The 15,739-nt window shown below is 39.0% G+C and overlaps 1 protein-coding gene across 3 annotated transcripts in view; it reads left to right on the forward strand.

Moving 5' to 3' along the window:
* Positions 1-15,739, forward strand: part of ADAMTSL3 (ADAMTS like 3) — a 449,068-nt gene that overhangs the window by 336,083 nt on the left and 97,246 nt on the right. For all 3 annotated transcript variants that reach the window (XM_083184018.1, XM_083184017.1, XM_083184019.1), the window contains exons 8-12: positions 2,832-2,906; positions 8,312-8,469; positions 11,468-11,579; positions 12,688-12,826; positions 15,552-15,602. In XM_083184018.1, the coding sequence (XP_083040144.1) occupies positions 2,832-2,906; positions 8,312-8,469; positions 11,468-11,579; positions 12,688-12,826; positions 15,552-15,602 (535 nt within the window). The remainder of the gene's footprint in view (positions 1-2,831; positions 2,907-8,311; positions 8,470-11,467; positions 11,580-12,687; positions 12,827-15,551; positions 15,603-15,739) is intronic.

A 15,739-nucleotide genomic window follows, 5' to 3' on the forward strand; every position in this document is an offset into this window, starting at 1 on the left:
AGACACACTGCACCAGATAGAGCCCCTTAAACACACTGCTCCAGGTAGAGGCCCTTAAACACACTATGCCAGGTAGAGTTTCCGTTATATATTAGACCAGGCAGAGCCCCCATTGCACATTAAGCCAGACATTAGACATAACACTAGGCAGAGCCTTGATAGATGTTAGCCCTGTTACACATTATGCTAGACAGAGACTTCATTACATGTTTCCCCAAGTGAAGCCCCTGTTATGCCAGATAGAGCCCCTTATAAATATTACAACAAGCAGAGCCTGGGTTATGTGCATTATGACAGGCAGAGTCCACTCTACATTACTCCAGGCAGAGCCCTCATTACATGTTACTCCAGACAGAGCCCATGATAAATTCTATGCCAGGCAGAGCCCCCATTACACATTATATCAGGCAGAGCCCCTGTAATGCCAGGAAGACATATACATATTACACACATTTCAACAAGCATACACATTATGCCAGGAAGAATCCCATTGCATGTTATGACAGAGCCCCCCCACTACACATTACACCAGGCAGAGCCCCATTAACATGCTACCCCAGGTAAAGCCCCATTACACGCTACAGCAATCAGAGCCCCAATACATGTTATACTAGGCAAAGTCCTCATTACACATTAAACAAGGCAGACTCCTTGTTACACATTATGCCAGGCAGAGCCAACATTACACATGATGCCAAGGAGAGCCCCCATTACATGCTATGACAGTCCCTGCAGCCTGGGCAGGAGCAGTCTGTGAGCTACCTATACACTCAGCCAGGCATGTTGATATATCTTGTTTTAAAGGGAAAAGGGGAAATGGGATGTATCCGCACAGGCAAGTGCTATAGCACTTGTTTAAACCCCAAACAAGACAATTTAACAGTAGATCTCAAAGGGGGTGCAGACAAAGACAATATACGTTACAGTATGTCAATATATCTGCAAGATATACAGTATCAGCATTGATGGTGCTGTAGGGCCAACCTACACCTTGAGTGTAGTATAGTTTACAGGTAATGTCTAGGTCAACAGTCATTAGGTTGACAGCAAAACCATGCCTTTTAAATGAGTACTTCTTTAAAAAAACATCCAAGTTCGACTGGCATCCTTTACGGCCGCAGAACTCATGTGTCATTACATACTGCCAACTTAGCATACTCCATCCCCATGTATGGCTTGATTCACTTGCTTTGTTATCGTATCCCCTATGATTTTTGACCCCTGAATATCTAAAACCAGGACCAGTTGTTTGAGTCCGGGGCTGGTTATCCTCAGGAGGGGGGACCCCACACCATCTTTTTTTTTCAAATTTTTACTCTTATACATTGTGCTGGACAGAACCATGCACAGATCGCACTGGTCTGTGCATGGTTCTGTCATATTCGACATGTTGAACTTCTATTTGTTTTGCGGTTTTTGGCAACATCTTCCCAAAATCGCATCCTATCAAATTTGGGAGTTGTATATTTTTTAATGGGAAAACATCTGGATGCAAATTGAAGAGTGTTTAAAAATCGACAGGTCAGAATGTGTGGCAAAAAGTGTGATTTTTACCGCAATTCGCATCCTATTAAGTTGGCGATTTTGGAAAACTACAAATGTTGACATTTTTTGACTAAAAATCGCTAAAGTCTAAATATCGCATCCTATTAAATGTCACCCTTAGTCTCGTTGTGTATACACTTTGGGCAGAAAAACATCTGAAATAGATGGTGGCTGCTGTCCATAACTATGACGGTGAGAGAAGTTGGTGGATATGTTATAGAGCGAGGAGATGTCTATTTCTTTGCAAAGCATTGCAGAGCTTTTGCATACATGAGGGGGGAGGAGAATTCAATTATCTGAGATAATGCATTAAGCTAACGCATCTTCTAAACTAATAGGACAACGAGAGTCGCTCCCACGTGGTGAGAGCTATTCATCCTGTTGGAGGACCATCATGGTTCTATTAAAAGAGAAATGATCGGGGAAAATGTTTGTGCCCACATATACTACATGCAAAGCCGCCAATAGGGGGGTGCCGTGGGTACAGCTGTCCCGGGCCCTGGCCTCTGGAAGAGCCCGGACAGCTCATTTTGCCCACCGCAACCCCCGACTGCCTCCACTGCACTGAACAAAGCAGGTCCTGGAGCGCAGGCTTATTTAACCCAGGATGCCGTCGGGCAATACAAATGCTGCACCAGCTTTTGAGCCAATCAGAGCTTGCGTACCGGCAGCCAATCAGAGCAGCTGCCAGTACGTGAGCTCTGATTGGCTCACCAGCCGGTGCTGCATTTTAATTTGTCTGCGGTATCCTGAGTTGAAGAAGCCTGCGCTCCCGGACCTCTGGTCTGCAGCTCAGAGGAAGGGGAGATGGGGGAGCCGGGTTACTGTAAGTCAAGTGAGGAGGGGGAAGGGGGGGGGCATACTGGAAATGAGTACCGGGACCCAAAATTCCTGATGGCAGGCCTGAGTATATGGCTTGCTATATACTTCATCGAATGTTATTGATTGAGACATGTTGCTTCAAACACAGTAAACGTTTATTTTATTTTGTGTTTAAATTTCATGCTTTGTAAGAAAAAAAAAAAAAGGAAAAAAAATTTTTTTTTCCAGAAACGGGTTTTCCTTTACAGAAATTGTGGGAGGCCTGGATGCTATTTTCTCCTCAGCTTCATCTTAAGAATAAAATAGTATTTTCTGCAGCTCTTAGATGTTCTTCTAATGTAAAATTCATACACCTGTGTTTTTATTCAGCCATTTAGCCCTCAGCACTGCTTCAGTCACACGATACTCACAACATCTGTCTCGATCAGTGTAACGTCTTGTGTTTTTTTTTCTTTTTTCCACAGGAGAAGAGACGGTAATTGCTGTACCGCATGGAAGCCGCAGCGTGAGAATCACACTGAAGGGACCGGCTCACATTTGTATGAACCATTTTAAGTTTTATGTGATCTATGTTTTGAAGTGTAATGTACATGTGTGAATAATACACGTATGTGGCCTCTTGGAAGGAAGGAACATTTAACCATGTAATGTTGCTTCTGTTAGTAGTAAGAGTTAAAACTCTGCTAGACACCTGTTTTCCAGGTCTAGTGGAAGTTCTGATGTTTGAGGGATTAGTTGTAGTTTCTAAGCAGAAGTATGCAATGATCATCTGTTCTTTGGAGCTATGAACAGAGTGCTCCTCCAGCACTGGAGAGAACACCTCCTAAATGTAGGTCCACATCTGGGGATATATTACCATTTCATCATTCACTTCCAAACCTGGTAAATGAGACATTTAAGGAGCATTGGCAGTGGTGACTACTCGTTGGGTGGCAAGACCAGTCTAACCAAATATGTGACTGGTAAAGAGACATACACATGCAGTATGCTTTATGTCTCTGATTTTTCCAATAAATTTAATTTCCACCAGAAAGGCCACCACACCCTGTTTTCTTAATTTACAAATGCCAGCAAGGCTTTTTTTGCTGTACACTGTTGACCTCTCTTTCTTTAAAACAGTAAACAGCATATACAGTACTATGATACTGTTTAATCATACACCTGCATTTCTTTCCTTACCCTAACATACATACACACATACAATCCCTTTCACTCATTTCCTATCTAATTACATGTAACATTCAGATTTAAATATTGTTGAGATAAACAATACCAGTTATGAATATGAATAACACCTGGGGCCAAATGTAATAGGGTGTGAGAATCAGAAAGTGAGAGATTTGGGGAGAGTTTTCCCATTTTTTAAAGCGGCAATCATTACATGGCATAATCGACCTGGCTTTTCAGTGTAAATGATTGCAACTTTAAAAAAAAAAAGGAAAAATTCCAAAATTTCTCACTTTCTGATCCCTGCATCCTATTACATTTGGCCCGTGATGTTAGCACTTACTTTTCAAACAGCAGAACTACTACCCTAAGGTGGACTCTCACCAAATAAGCTTATAGCTTTGGCCATCTATTATACAGTATTTAGTGTAATAGTTCTATTATAGTTTTATAATTTTATAGTTTTTTTAGAGTACTAAGGACACAACTAGTTACATTTTAGGATTAATTTAATAAGGTATAGGATATTGGATAATATAACATATATTTATAAAACAGCAAACAAAGGTGCAGTTATACAGTATGTGAAGTGGTGGGTTACATTAATCTGCCAATTTGATTAAATTAATTATGTAATTTGCTTATTACACCTTTTTTTTTGTTACATATAATATTATAGAAGCAAAATCGAATCGAAATTTGAATGGTTTTTAAGATGCTTTCAATCTGCATTTGATTCGATGCACTCTCCCGTTTTCCTCTATATCGTAAAGAAAACTAGACTGTGCAGGCAAGGAAATATCGAATTCAATCCAGTAAATCGAATGTGTACACTGTACCTTGAATGTAAATCGAATTCGATATCGAATGCAAAAGTGCAGATCGAATGTGAAAGCAAAGGCCAAATCGAAAGGGGGTGGAATAGGGGAAATCGAAAGTAAATCGATACGTGTGTACACACCTCTATACTAAAGTATGATGGAGTCTATTAATCTATTGTCAGTAATATCATTTAGATTCTGCTTGACCAATAGTCTTGGGACTTAACTGCTATGTATTAAGTGATAGGCTACTCTATAATAGATATTATGCTAGCTCAGTTCACAAAAGATTATATAGGTACATTTTTAATCTATCTATACATCTGTCTGTCTGTCTGCCTGCCTATCTATCTATCTATCTATCTGTCTGTCTGTCTGTCTGTCTGTCTGTCTGTCTGTCTCGTTGGTGTCTGTTGTTATGCATATTGCTTTTCAAATACAATATTCATTTTGTGTTCATGCAAAGCAGTATAAATAACCAACTTTATATTCCGAGAACAATATGGATTAACTACTGTATAGTCTTTTCATCATAACTATTATAGGAAACTTTTTCAAAGTCTAAATGGCTCAACAGACAGTATAATATATTTAGCGTCTACAGATCTGCAAATGGTATTACACATATTGATGTGTTCCACAGATCTGATTTTGAGATGATGGAAAATTTATTAAAATTATGTGCCCTATTTGCAAAAGTTATTCCCTTTTGTGTATTAAAGTAGTTAAAAAATTGCAAAAACTCCTGTGCACAGACATCGTACAAGATCAAAGAGTGTATAAATGCAGTATTAGGTTATATGGCTTTAGTTTTTAGTTTTTAGTTCTACAGGTGTCTGCAACAACAGAGGGTGTCATCAATAAAGTCCAAATCCAGAATCAACACCGCCCTGTGTAAGGTTCAGATCATAGTTGCCTACCCTCCTGCATTCTGCAGGAGACTCCCTGAAATAACAGCAATCTCCCTCTCTCCCTCATCAGTCTACCAATCTCCCTCATTTCACCTAGACCACACTACACTGTTACATTTTTTGAGGAAAAAAAGTAACATTTCCCAGCACTTTAGCAAGTATAGTATCTCTTACTGACTGCTTTGGGGCTCATCTACATTTGGATCTAAGTCATTTTACAAGATTCCTCTCAGATGTAGCAGTACACAGCCACGCTTCTAGGTGCCACATTCACAATCACTTTTCACAATCTCTCCATACAGTAGGAGCCCATCTCATCTGTCTTCCTTAGGCCATGGCTCAGGATAGCTAGCCATGGCTATTCTATTGTTCTCAGCTGCAGTACAATACATAGAACAATTGAGTAGGGGATTAGCAGAGTAATCCAATTACTCACTTAATCCTATTATAGAGATTGATGGCAGTGGCTCCATCTGTATATGGAACTAGACACGCCCTTTGGGTGGAGCATGACATGCCCCCTCAATGGGGCGCTGTGCACAATTCTACTACCAACTATAATCTCCCTGAAACTAGTTTTCAAAAGTGTGGTTCAAATTTGACTGGACCCTGTTGCTTATAGATTGAGATACAGTTATTGACCTTAGTATTTTCTTTGTAATTGTTATAGCATTCAGTGTATTCCCATGGGCCAGATGTTGACATTCAGGGTTCTACTATATAGTTTAATGGTATACTTCAAAACATGAAAAATTTAAGAGATAGGCAGAAAATGGATCCTGGCAATAACTACACCAGCCATACCCACAAGGAATCCTGTTATTCCACTGACCCAAGGGTGTAGCTAGCATACAGTAGGTGCAGGGAGAACAGCAGCGATGGGGCCCAGAGCTGAGGGGAAGCCCCCTTCTCTGTCAACTTTTTCACCATAGGGTCCTTACAAAGGTCCTTACAAACTTCTGCATTGTGGCTGCAATATAGCTACAGTATGTATACCCCTGTACTTTGTAATGTGGTATAGAATGAACTGGAAGGTATTATGTTACACAGTATGAACTGGGGCACTGCAATGTGGCACAATGTGATTTGTAGTGTGGCACCACGGTAGAAACTGCGGCACTATAATATGACACAATATTAAGTGGTGACACTATAGTGTGGCGTAGTGTGGCATGGGGGTACTGTAATGTGGCATACTATGACACTGTGTATGTCATAATGTGAATTATGGTCACTGTGTTGCATAATGTGTACTAGCAGCCCTATAATGTGATGTAATGTGATTTTGGGCATTATTATGTAACTAGAGCACTAGTATGTGATGTAAAATTAGCAACTTCTGTGGAGTGGTGTCTCTCTAGAAGCTTTAGGACAGGGACCACCAGTCACTTATTGGGCAAACCATGGTTTACACAGCATTATGAGATCCGGTACATCCAGTGAGTACTATGCTTAGATCAATCTCATTTAGACAGAGCAGGACTCTTTTATTTGGATTAGTGTAACCACTGTGCTACTCTATCGCAATTTAAATGAATCTAAGTGTATTCTGCACTTTCACATAATGGGCCTGATTCTGAGTTTTCACTAATGTGAACACAATTTAGGATGAACTGCGAATGGAATGCTAATGCTATTATACACACATCCTAAAGTGTACGCATCTATACGACTGTACCACCCGGCTCTACATAAAATCATCATCACTTACACCAACCGCATGCTAGGGCAAGAGATCTATCTGAAGTTGGTATCCACATTACATACACCATAGTTGCTGTTATTCTGACTGCCCATTCTGGGAGATGGCAGCCAGTTCAGCATAGTATAGAGCAGTGCAGGGGGGGAGGGGCATGCAGGGCAGGGGCACAGCAAAACAAACGAAGGTGGTCGAAGGGTGGGCTTTCTGCGATCACCTTATTGTAGCTATACCCCTACTATAACAAACTGAGATTACCAGTATGGTGTAGCTCTCATCATGCCATTCATAGCGTGTCGCCAGATACTGAGATACTTGCCCACTTTTCCAGGGGCCTGGGAGCACCACCAAATTTTTGGGGGCCCCTGGTCATTCTGAGAGAGTAGGCAAGTATGGCATACGCACAGTTAGAACAGTGAGTGAGTACTGTATGTGTATTTGAGTATTAACAGGTATAAACCAGATTCTTCTGTTACTGGTGCTGACCAGTATGTTATGGTAGTTGCAGGTGTGCTTTTGGATGCAATTGCAGATTATTTTAATGAACACATTTTCACTTGTGATTAGGACACTTACAGACAATACTACATCAGCCCCTATGCTTATATTTCCCCTAAAGAAATTACACTCATTTTGGTTCCACCCAAGAATTGTTGAATCTTTCATTTAAGTCAGGAATTGTTATGATATAAAGTAACTATACATTCTGTGGTTCTGCACAATGTTACCAACTGATGCTTCTTCATACAGTATTAATGGGAAAGAGCAAGATCATTATAATTTTTAGGGGGCAATTTAGTGGATAAGAATGATGCCAGAGGCAGAACTACCATTGGTGCTGCAGGTGCAGTGTTCCGGAGCCTCTGAGGACTATGGGTCCCACTGCTGCCCATTCACCCTCAGCCTCAGCCTGCCCCTGCCTCTCCCTTTCATCCTCTGCCTCTCCCTGTCACCCAGTACCATTTGCATATTGTGAACTTGGGTTGGGGTGGAGGACTGCGGCCCAAATGATAGTTTTGCACCTGAGCTCACCACCCACAAGTTCTGTCACTGAGGGACCCACAATACAAGGCAATTACATTCAGAAACTAGTGAGAAACTTGACTGGCTTAGTACCCTCTGCCTGTATAATGCAACCTAATCAGTTTATAGAGATTATATTGTTATAGATGATCTTACTATATTTGTTGTGTCTAAGCAGGAAAATGTGTTATGACATTGCAGAATATGTATACAATTATTAAATGTGTATGCACTGCATACATGTTTGTTACCAACACAGAACTACTCGTCAACCTGCTCTTGTCGTCATTTTGTGTTATTGAATTTTATTCTAATTTTTCTAGTTGTAGAGACAAAAACCTTGCAAGGCGAAAGCGGAGAGCACAGCTTTACTACTGCTGGGACGTACACTGTGGAAAACACAACAGTGGAATTTCAAAAAGGATCCGAAAGGGAAGTTTTAAAGATGCCTGGCCCGTTGCGTGCCGATTTCATCATTAAGGTAAATCCAGCTTCATTACTGTCTTTAACATTGCTGCCAGGGACCGTCTTGGGCTTTTAACATTTTTCCTGGCAACTTTTTTCCTCGACTATGAGAATATTACTAGACGTACAGTGGAATAAATATTGTATTGAAGTGTCAATTAAGCAGTTGCTTCTCTTACACTGTAATTTAAAAAGACAGCATTTAAACTTTTGTATAAAAGGTGTATGTGCAAATTATAGAAATCTATATCTAAGCCGCGATGTGAATTAAAAAAATATATTTACCTATAAAATATACAAGATGGGATTATTCCAGTGTGTCAGACTTAATTTTTTGGCGTTTTCTCAATATTTTGTTTCTGTAGTTTAGAGCAGCATGACTAAAATAAAATGCTGAAAATACAGTAAATATGCTTGCAAATTACTGTGGTCTCCCTTCACAGCACCTGCCATTCCAGGTCTTGTTTAACAGAGCTCCTCACAGTGACTTAGTGCTTGGTGGCCATGTTCACTCAAAAGAGACAGTCATTTTTTTTTTTTGTTGAATTCTATCTAATATTTTACAGATTTAAAAATGAGTTAATACAGTATACTGTATTAAAATATATAAGGGCTGATTAAAATGTAATTAGACTGCTTTTGTCTTTTTGTCCCAAAGGCAGACATTGCAACCCTATGCTGGTTATTGTGAAGCACATATACAGTATGAATGTTTTAGAACCAGTGGTTGGACTGCCATAGTCTTCTTTGTTTGGTCACAGCGTGTAGAAGATTGTCTTACATTTCGTAATGGCGGATGAGGAAGATGTGATTGAATCAAAGATTTGTGATTGAATTTTGTGTAAAACTTGGGAAAAGCTGAAATGAAATTCATGAAATGTTACATCAAGCATAGGGTGAATAAACAATTCAGTCGTGTTGCAGTTTTTCAGTGACGGAAGCACTTCAAAAAGGGTGATACGCAAGTGACTGACCAAAGCGCGTTCTGGGAGACCACCCACTGCAGTTAGAGATGACAACATTGCTTCACTTTTCATCTTATTTGAACGGGTTCAGCATATTGTAACAAAGGAACTGAAAATACATTGCATGTGTGCCAGATGGGTATCCAGAAATTGTACAGAAGAGCAGTTGCAACAAAGAGTTGAATCGTGCAAGAACACTGTTCAAATATAAGAGAGGATACCTGATTTCCTAACATCAATTATGTGATGAATCGTGGAGTCCTCATTATGATCCAGAATCCAAACAACAATCCAATGTGTGGAAACAAATTCAGTTCCACCAAAACAAGAGATTAATTCAAGGGTGATAAAGAGAGGTAAATGTCCAGCCAATCACCTGCTAACTGTCATGTTACAGGCTATGTTTGAAAAAAGTCAGTAAGGAACTGATTGGCTGGATGTTTATCTCTTTTTATCACCCTTGCATTTATCTCTTGTTAAGGCTTAATACATATGCCCCACTGTGTGATTCCTTAAAAAGTCATACTTTTGCTGTTCTTTGATGCACATGGTATGATGCTTCCACCACTGAAATACTGCAGCATTGCTAGTTTTTCCATCGTATGCTTGCTGTAATATTTCAAGAGTTTTTAATGTTGACTTTTTAAAAATTGAACACAAAATTAAAAAATTAAATCACACATCCCTGACAGTCTCAAAGACACGTCTTCCTCTTACGCCATGATGAAATGTTCAAAGATCTTCCACTTGCTGCGACCAAACAAAGAAGACTATGACAGTCCAACCACAGGTTCAGATACAGTACATTGATGTATGAGCTTCACAATAACCAACAGAGCATTGGCAATGTCTACTTATGGGACAGAAAAAAAGAGGCAGTCTCATTACAATTCAGTCAGCCCTCGTATAATGTGGTGACTTATGTGAAAAAGTGGAGTTTAATAGTGTTCCTCTAGTTTAATAAAGCTATGACCTTTTGTTCATTTTTTAAAGTGTCTTATGTAACTGTTTTATAGAACATTTGTCTTCTGAACCACCTCTGAAAATGTATTTTTTGACCTCAGAACAGTGTTCCCAACTATTAAAATAAATACATCCCACATATTCCCATTACCAAGACGCAAGGTAGATAATACCTAATTTATCACTGATGTTAATATGGTAGTTCCTAGTGAATTGCTAATCTGAAGAAAGTCCACAAAGTGTCTACTTCCTCCACCAAATTATGGTGAAGAATATCATCACATGAGTACTTTGACTGAAAATGTGGCTTTAGGCTAGTCAACAAGACACAATTTACAGTAATACTGTAGTTTACTTCCTTTCCTTACCTTTTCTTTCAGTTTGGTACAAGTATGCTGAGTTCTTTTGCCATGTTTCCATAATCTTTTTTTTTACAACTTATAATTAGGAGCTAAATTAAGTTTTCAGAGCATAACGCCTTCCAAAAACTGTCTCCAGAGGTATTATGGAACGACATATCTGGCAAACCTCTTTGGACCTTTGTGCATGATGCTTAGTAAATTAAATCATTTTATATGTGCAATTTTTTTAATTACAACTTAGTCATTTAAAAATAGTCTCATTTTCCCCATCAGCTAAGATTATTATCCCTGTGTGAATAGATAGCACTTCAAAACTATTTTATTATTATTTTTTGCATTTCATTACTTAGCACAGTAATATGGTAAAGAATGGGCACTTTTTGATGTTTAAAAAAAAGTGTGCAGTATTTACTGGAATATGTGTCCATAGGCTTTACACGTCCGAATTAGCTTATGTTACAGTGAGTAACGTTCTCAAAGCACTCCTAGTAGACACATTCCTAGTAGAATTAGCGTGGCAATCCATGGACTGTGGTGTAATCGGGTGAAAGTCTGTTAGTTTTCCAGACATAAAAAAAAAACCGAAAAGAGCTAAATAAAAGAAAAATTGATGAAGTAAAAAATGTTAATTGAATACATTTGTTGTTAATAGAAGAGATATAAGTGATATATTATCATGTCAAAATAACTGAACATTAATATTCTGTCACAAAACTCTCTCCAGACCAAGTACGTTTCTCCTAAAGATAGTGTGGTGCAGTTTTTTTTCTACCAACCCATTAGTCACCAGTGGAGGCAGACAGACTTCTTTCCGTGCACTGTAACCTGTGGGGGAGGTGAGTAATTCAGGAACATGTCATTTGCCGCTCAGAAACTATGCAATATTTTACAAAATTAATCTATTCCATTCATATACTGTACATTCAGCTACCTCTCCCCATAAAAGTTTAAAAATCATGGTAACGTATAATGAACCAAGAACAGTGTGAAAAAATGTATCTAATTTTAGTGCTATTCCTTTAACATCCCATTATTCAGGAAGGGGGGGTCGCTGGGTAAATTCGTAAAGAATATTTCATGAATAGAGATTGTGTTGCGACTCCTTTTGACTACGTCAATAGGATGTGCAGAGCAGATTATGTGGAAAGCACAGAAGCTGCTTGTAGTAATTAGGTGATGTGTTTTAGACATAACAGAACACCAGCTAATATTGATGTTAGCCAGGAAAGCCTGTGATTCTTACGGACATGCCCCAGAATTTCTCTTGGGGAACAAAAAACTGCCTCACAGAATCCTGTTTTATTCCTATATGGAGTATGTAATCAGAAGAAGCTGTAATGTGGGTGTGGTGGGTGATTGGGTCTAATTTATGAAATGGGGAATGTGTCGCAGGTATAGTACACTACTGTCTCTGTCATGAGCAAAATATACACTAACAATGCCAGTGTCGCTCACATTTTCTTTATAAATTCAAATAAAAAAATGTGGTGTAAATTAAAAAAAAAATAGATTATATTTCCTATATAAGGTAAACATCACACAGCATTATGATGAAACAAAAATGTTTGCTTGACAATTTTCACACCTATTTTGACAAATACACTTGGTACTCAAAGGGTTAAAATAAGGGCATTTTAATGATCACTTGTCTCATTTGTGCATTTGAGCACTACATTTTACAGTTCTGTAAGGTGATGGATGAATTGGGGGTCATATAAGGTGATTATTGAAAGGGGGGTGCCTGTAAGGTGATTACTGAAGGGTACTGTGAGAGGTAGACATTTGCACGGTGTGGATGTTGCCCTATTGTTGCTGTTTGTGAAGGGGCCCCCATAACAATTCAAGCTCCAGGGTACCAAAAGTGTAGATTTGCCACTGTGTGCATATTGTCACAGTTACTTACATTACTTTGTAGCCATTCATTCCTTTGTGTTTTGGTTGCAGGATATCAGCTAAATTCTGCTGAATGTGTCGATATGCGGCTTAATCGAACTGTCCCGGATCACTATTGTCATTATTATCCAGAAAACAAGAAGCCTAAACCTAAGCTGAAGGAGTGCAATATGGATCCCTGTCCATCTAGGTTGGTACACAAGCCTATAGTATAGCTTTCTATTGTCATCGACAGTACAGTGTGTATACTGTGAAGTAGTCAATTGAATATATAGGGACAGATATATGAAACTAGACTTTTCGTCTTGTAAATATTGGGTCCCGCTTCTCTGCAGTATCATGGAGAAACAGGCAACCATATCTCCCAAATGTATGGATGTGGAGGATAGCGATATTTGAAATGGGTAAAGTACCCAGTCGGCAAATCAGTACTCTCTCTTTACCGGTGCCACTGTAGCGTCACTGCTGTAAGGACAGGACAACATTAGCCCAGGGCTGGCTAAGGGGGCACAGTGGCTTTAGCAGGAGATGTATGCGTGACAGGCAGCAATTAGTCACTGGCACCATAAACAGGAGGAGAATTCAAGGGGACAGCGGCACCGAGCAATAAGTGGCAAGCTGCCCCTAGTGCACAGTAAGTGAACAGTTAATACATTTTTTTTTTAAATGTTTAACCCACAGTTAAATAGCATTAAGTACAGCATACGAACTTAACCCTGGTTCATACATTCCATCCCATAGTGTCTGGATTGATGCAGGCTGTCATTCTGCCTCTCTCACTAGAGTCCCAGAACACAGAGAGGAACAGCCAAGGAAACACTCCAGATTATTTCCAGTTCCTGTTCCATTTCCCTTATTCCATGCTAAACACAGCTCTGCCTTTCCTTATGACACATATGTGGTTAGCCGTGGATAAATGCAGAGCATGAATACATCTTACATGATATTTCTGAAGCAATACAGTAAGAGCAACTCCTGTCTGGAGATCATTGTCTGCTTGGAAACACGCATGGCTGCTTAGTCAAACTGAATTATAATCTCATTCATTAAAATTTTAGCTGAATTATGCTGCTTTATTTTGGTAATCAGATGTCCAGACTGAGAGCTGTTTCCTCTTAAGGAGGAGAACATTAAATCCTGTGTCAATGCAGCTCTAACAGCACTAAATCCAAGCCCCATCCATCTCCTGCCTCTATGGTTTAGGAGCTTGATGTCGTTGTGTCAGATCCTCCGCCCATCTTGTGACTTTACTGAATCCATGATTTCCTGTTAGCTCACAGAAGGAAGTGAGTATCAGATGGGAGAGGCAGAGAAAACATTACAAGTAACAGTAGATGAAGTAAAGGGATGAGGACAATTAATTTTGTTTATGTTTTTTTAAAGGCTTTAGGTTATATTTTGAGCTTCCACATAAATTCTTCCTTACACTCGTGTTTAACTTGGAGCCTCTTCATCAACCGCAAGGTGCAGAAAGAGAAGGGTAATATGGATTTGTAGAGGGAAAGAGCTCTTATTATGTAACACAGAAAAATGTGTATTATGGTGCTCAGAAAACAGAAAAGACAAATAGTGCAGCTTCTCTATAAATAATACAATTACAAGTGTGCCTCGCGGATATATGTATTAAGCATCACTGGTACACAGTAGTATTTAAAACAGTGTCTTGCATCTTATTTCACCATAGCAACAAGGGCGTAACTACCATAGGTGCAAGGGGTGCAGCTGATATGGGGCCCAGAGCTGAAAGGGGTAACAATTATAACGTGTTCGCTAATAAACTGCATGATTAGATTATTTCTTGTACTGCTTGCCATTGATTCTTTACACCACTGCAAATGCAGAGATTGGAATATATTCAACATATTAGAATATTTTCCTTAGCATCTTTTAGTCGTTTCCATCATATTTACACTGGCCAAAGCGTTTTTTTCAAAATGTTCTCTTCTTCCGTTCTAGAATGTTTCGTAGAACATCAGTTTGCAGTGTGGAGCTGCCAAAACTGGATCTGCATTTTCTGCCACATTAGCTACGCAATATAATTGAAATGGTTCAAGTTCTACTTTTAATTAATTGATCTATCATTCACAAATAATGTATCACTTTATGGTTTTGTAAGTTGTTACTTGCTACCCTGTTTTTGTAGCCTTGGGAATGATAGCAATAGGTGGCTGGTAATAGCTGAACCCAAACACAGCCTCTTAAACGTACAAACCTATAAAAAATTTGATGCTTTTGCTCTCCATAAAGTTGTATACCTCTGCCAACAGCAAGCCAGAGAAGTCAGGGATCATATTGGCTGCAATTTGCCTCTGTGGCGCCAGATCTAACTCCAGGGAAGGCTCTGAAATGCTGACAGCTCCAAAAGCCTCACTGCGTTGTAAAATGTGGGCACAGATCTGGCTCATAAAAATCCCAAAAACACGATAGCTCTCTGTCGACATTAAAAGCAACAATATCTTTAAAAACTCACATGAATACAAACTAGGGAATAAAAAAATGATGATGATGATTATTATTATAATTATTATTATAATTATTATTATTTCATATATTTCTGCCAAACTACCTTCCTGTCTATTTTATTTACAATTGTGGTTTATTTCTATGTTATAATGTTACTCATAGCTATTTTTCTTCCCAAAATATGTTGTTCTATATTTTTTATTCCATTTATGAGATCTCGCTCAGCTGAGTTAAATTTAATAAACAGTAACCATAGATAACAGAGCGACACCAAGTGGTCAAATAACCCTGGCAAAATAAAAGTTTTGTATAAGAACAACTTGTATTTTCCACTAAAACAGCCATGGCTACAGTGACGGACTCCATATGGTATATTGTAGCATACAGCGTTTTAGTAATGAGTTGTTTTATATAGGAAGAATCACTTATGGTATTTCTGTATGTGTTTACAGTGATGGGTTTAAGGAGATAATGCCCTACGACCATTTCCAGCCTCTCCCACGGTATGTAGCAATAAAAAATATAAAAAAAAAAAACAAGAAAATAATGAATTTCAGTACAAGGCAATTTAGGAAAAGTATATGGTAAATAAATACATTTGCATCAGGGGACAGGACACTGAAGCAATTATTAGGGTGCT

The sequence above is a fragment of the Crinia signifera genome, chromosome 4 (genome assembly GCF_055691185.1).
Source record: "Crinia signifera chromosome 4, ASM5569118v1, whole genome shotgun sequence".
In the NCBI taxonomy this organism is placed as follows: Eukaryota; Metazoa; Chordata; class Amphibia; order Anura; family Myobatrachidae; genus Crinia; species Crinia signifera.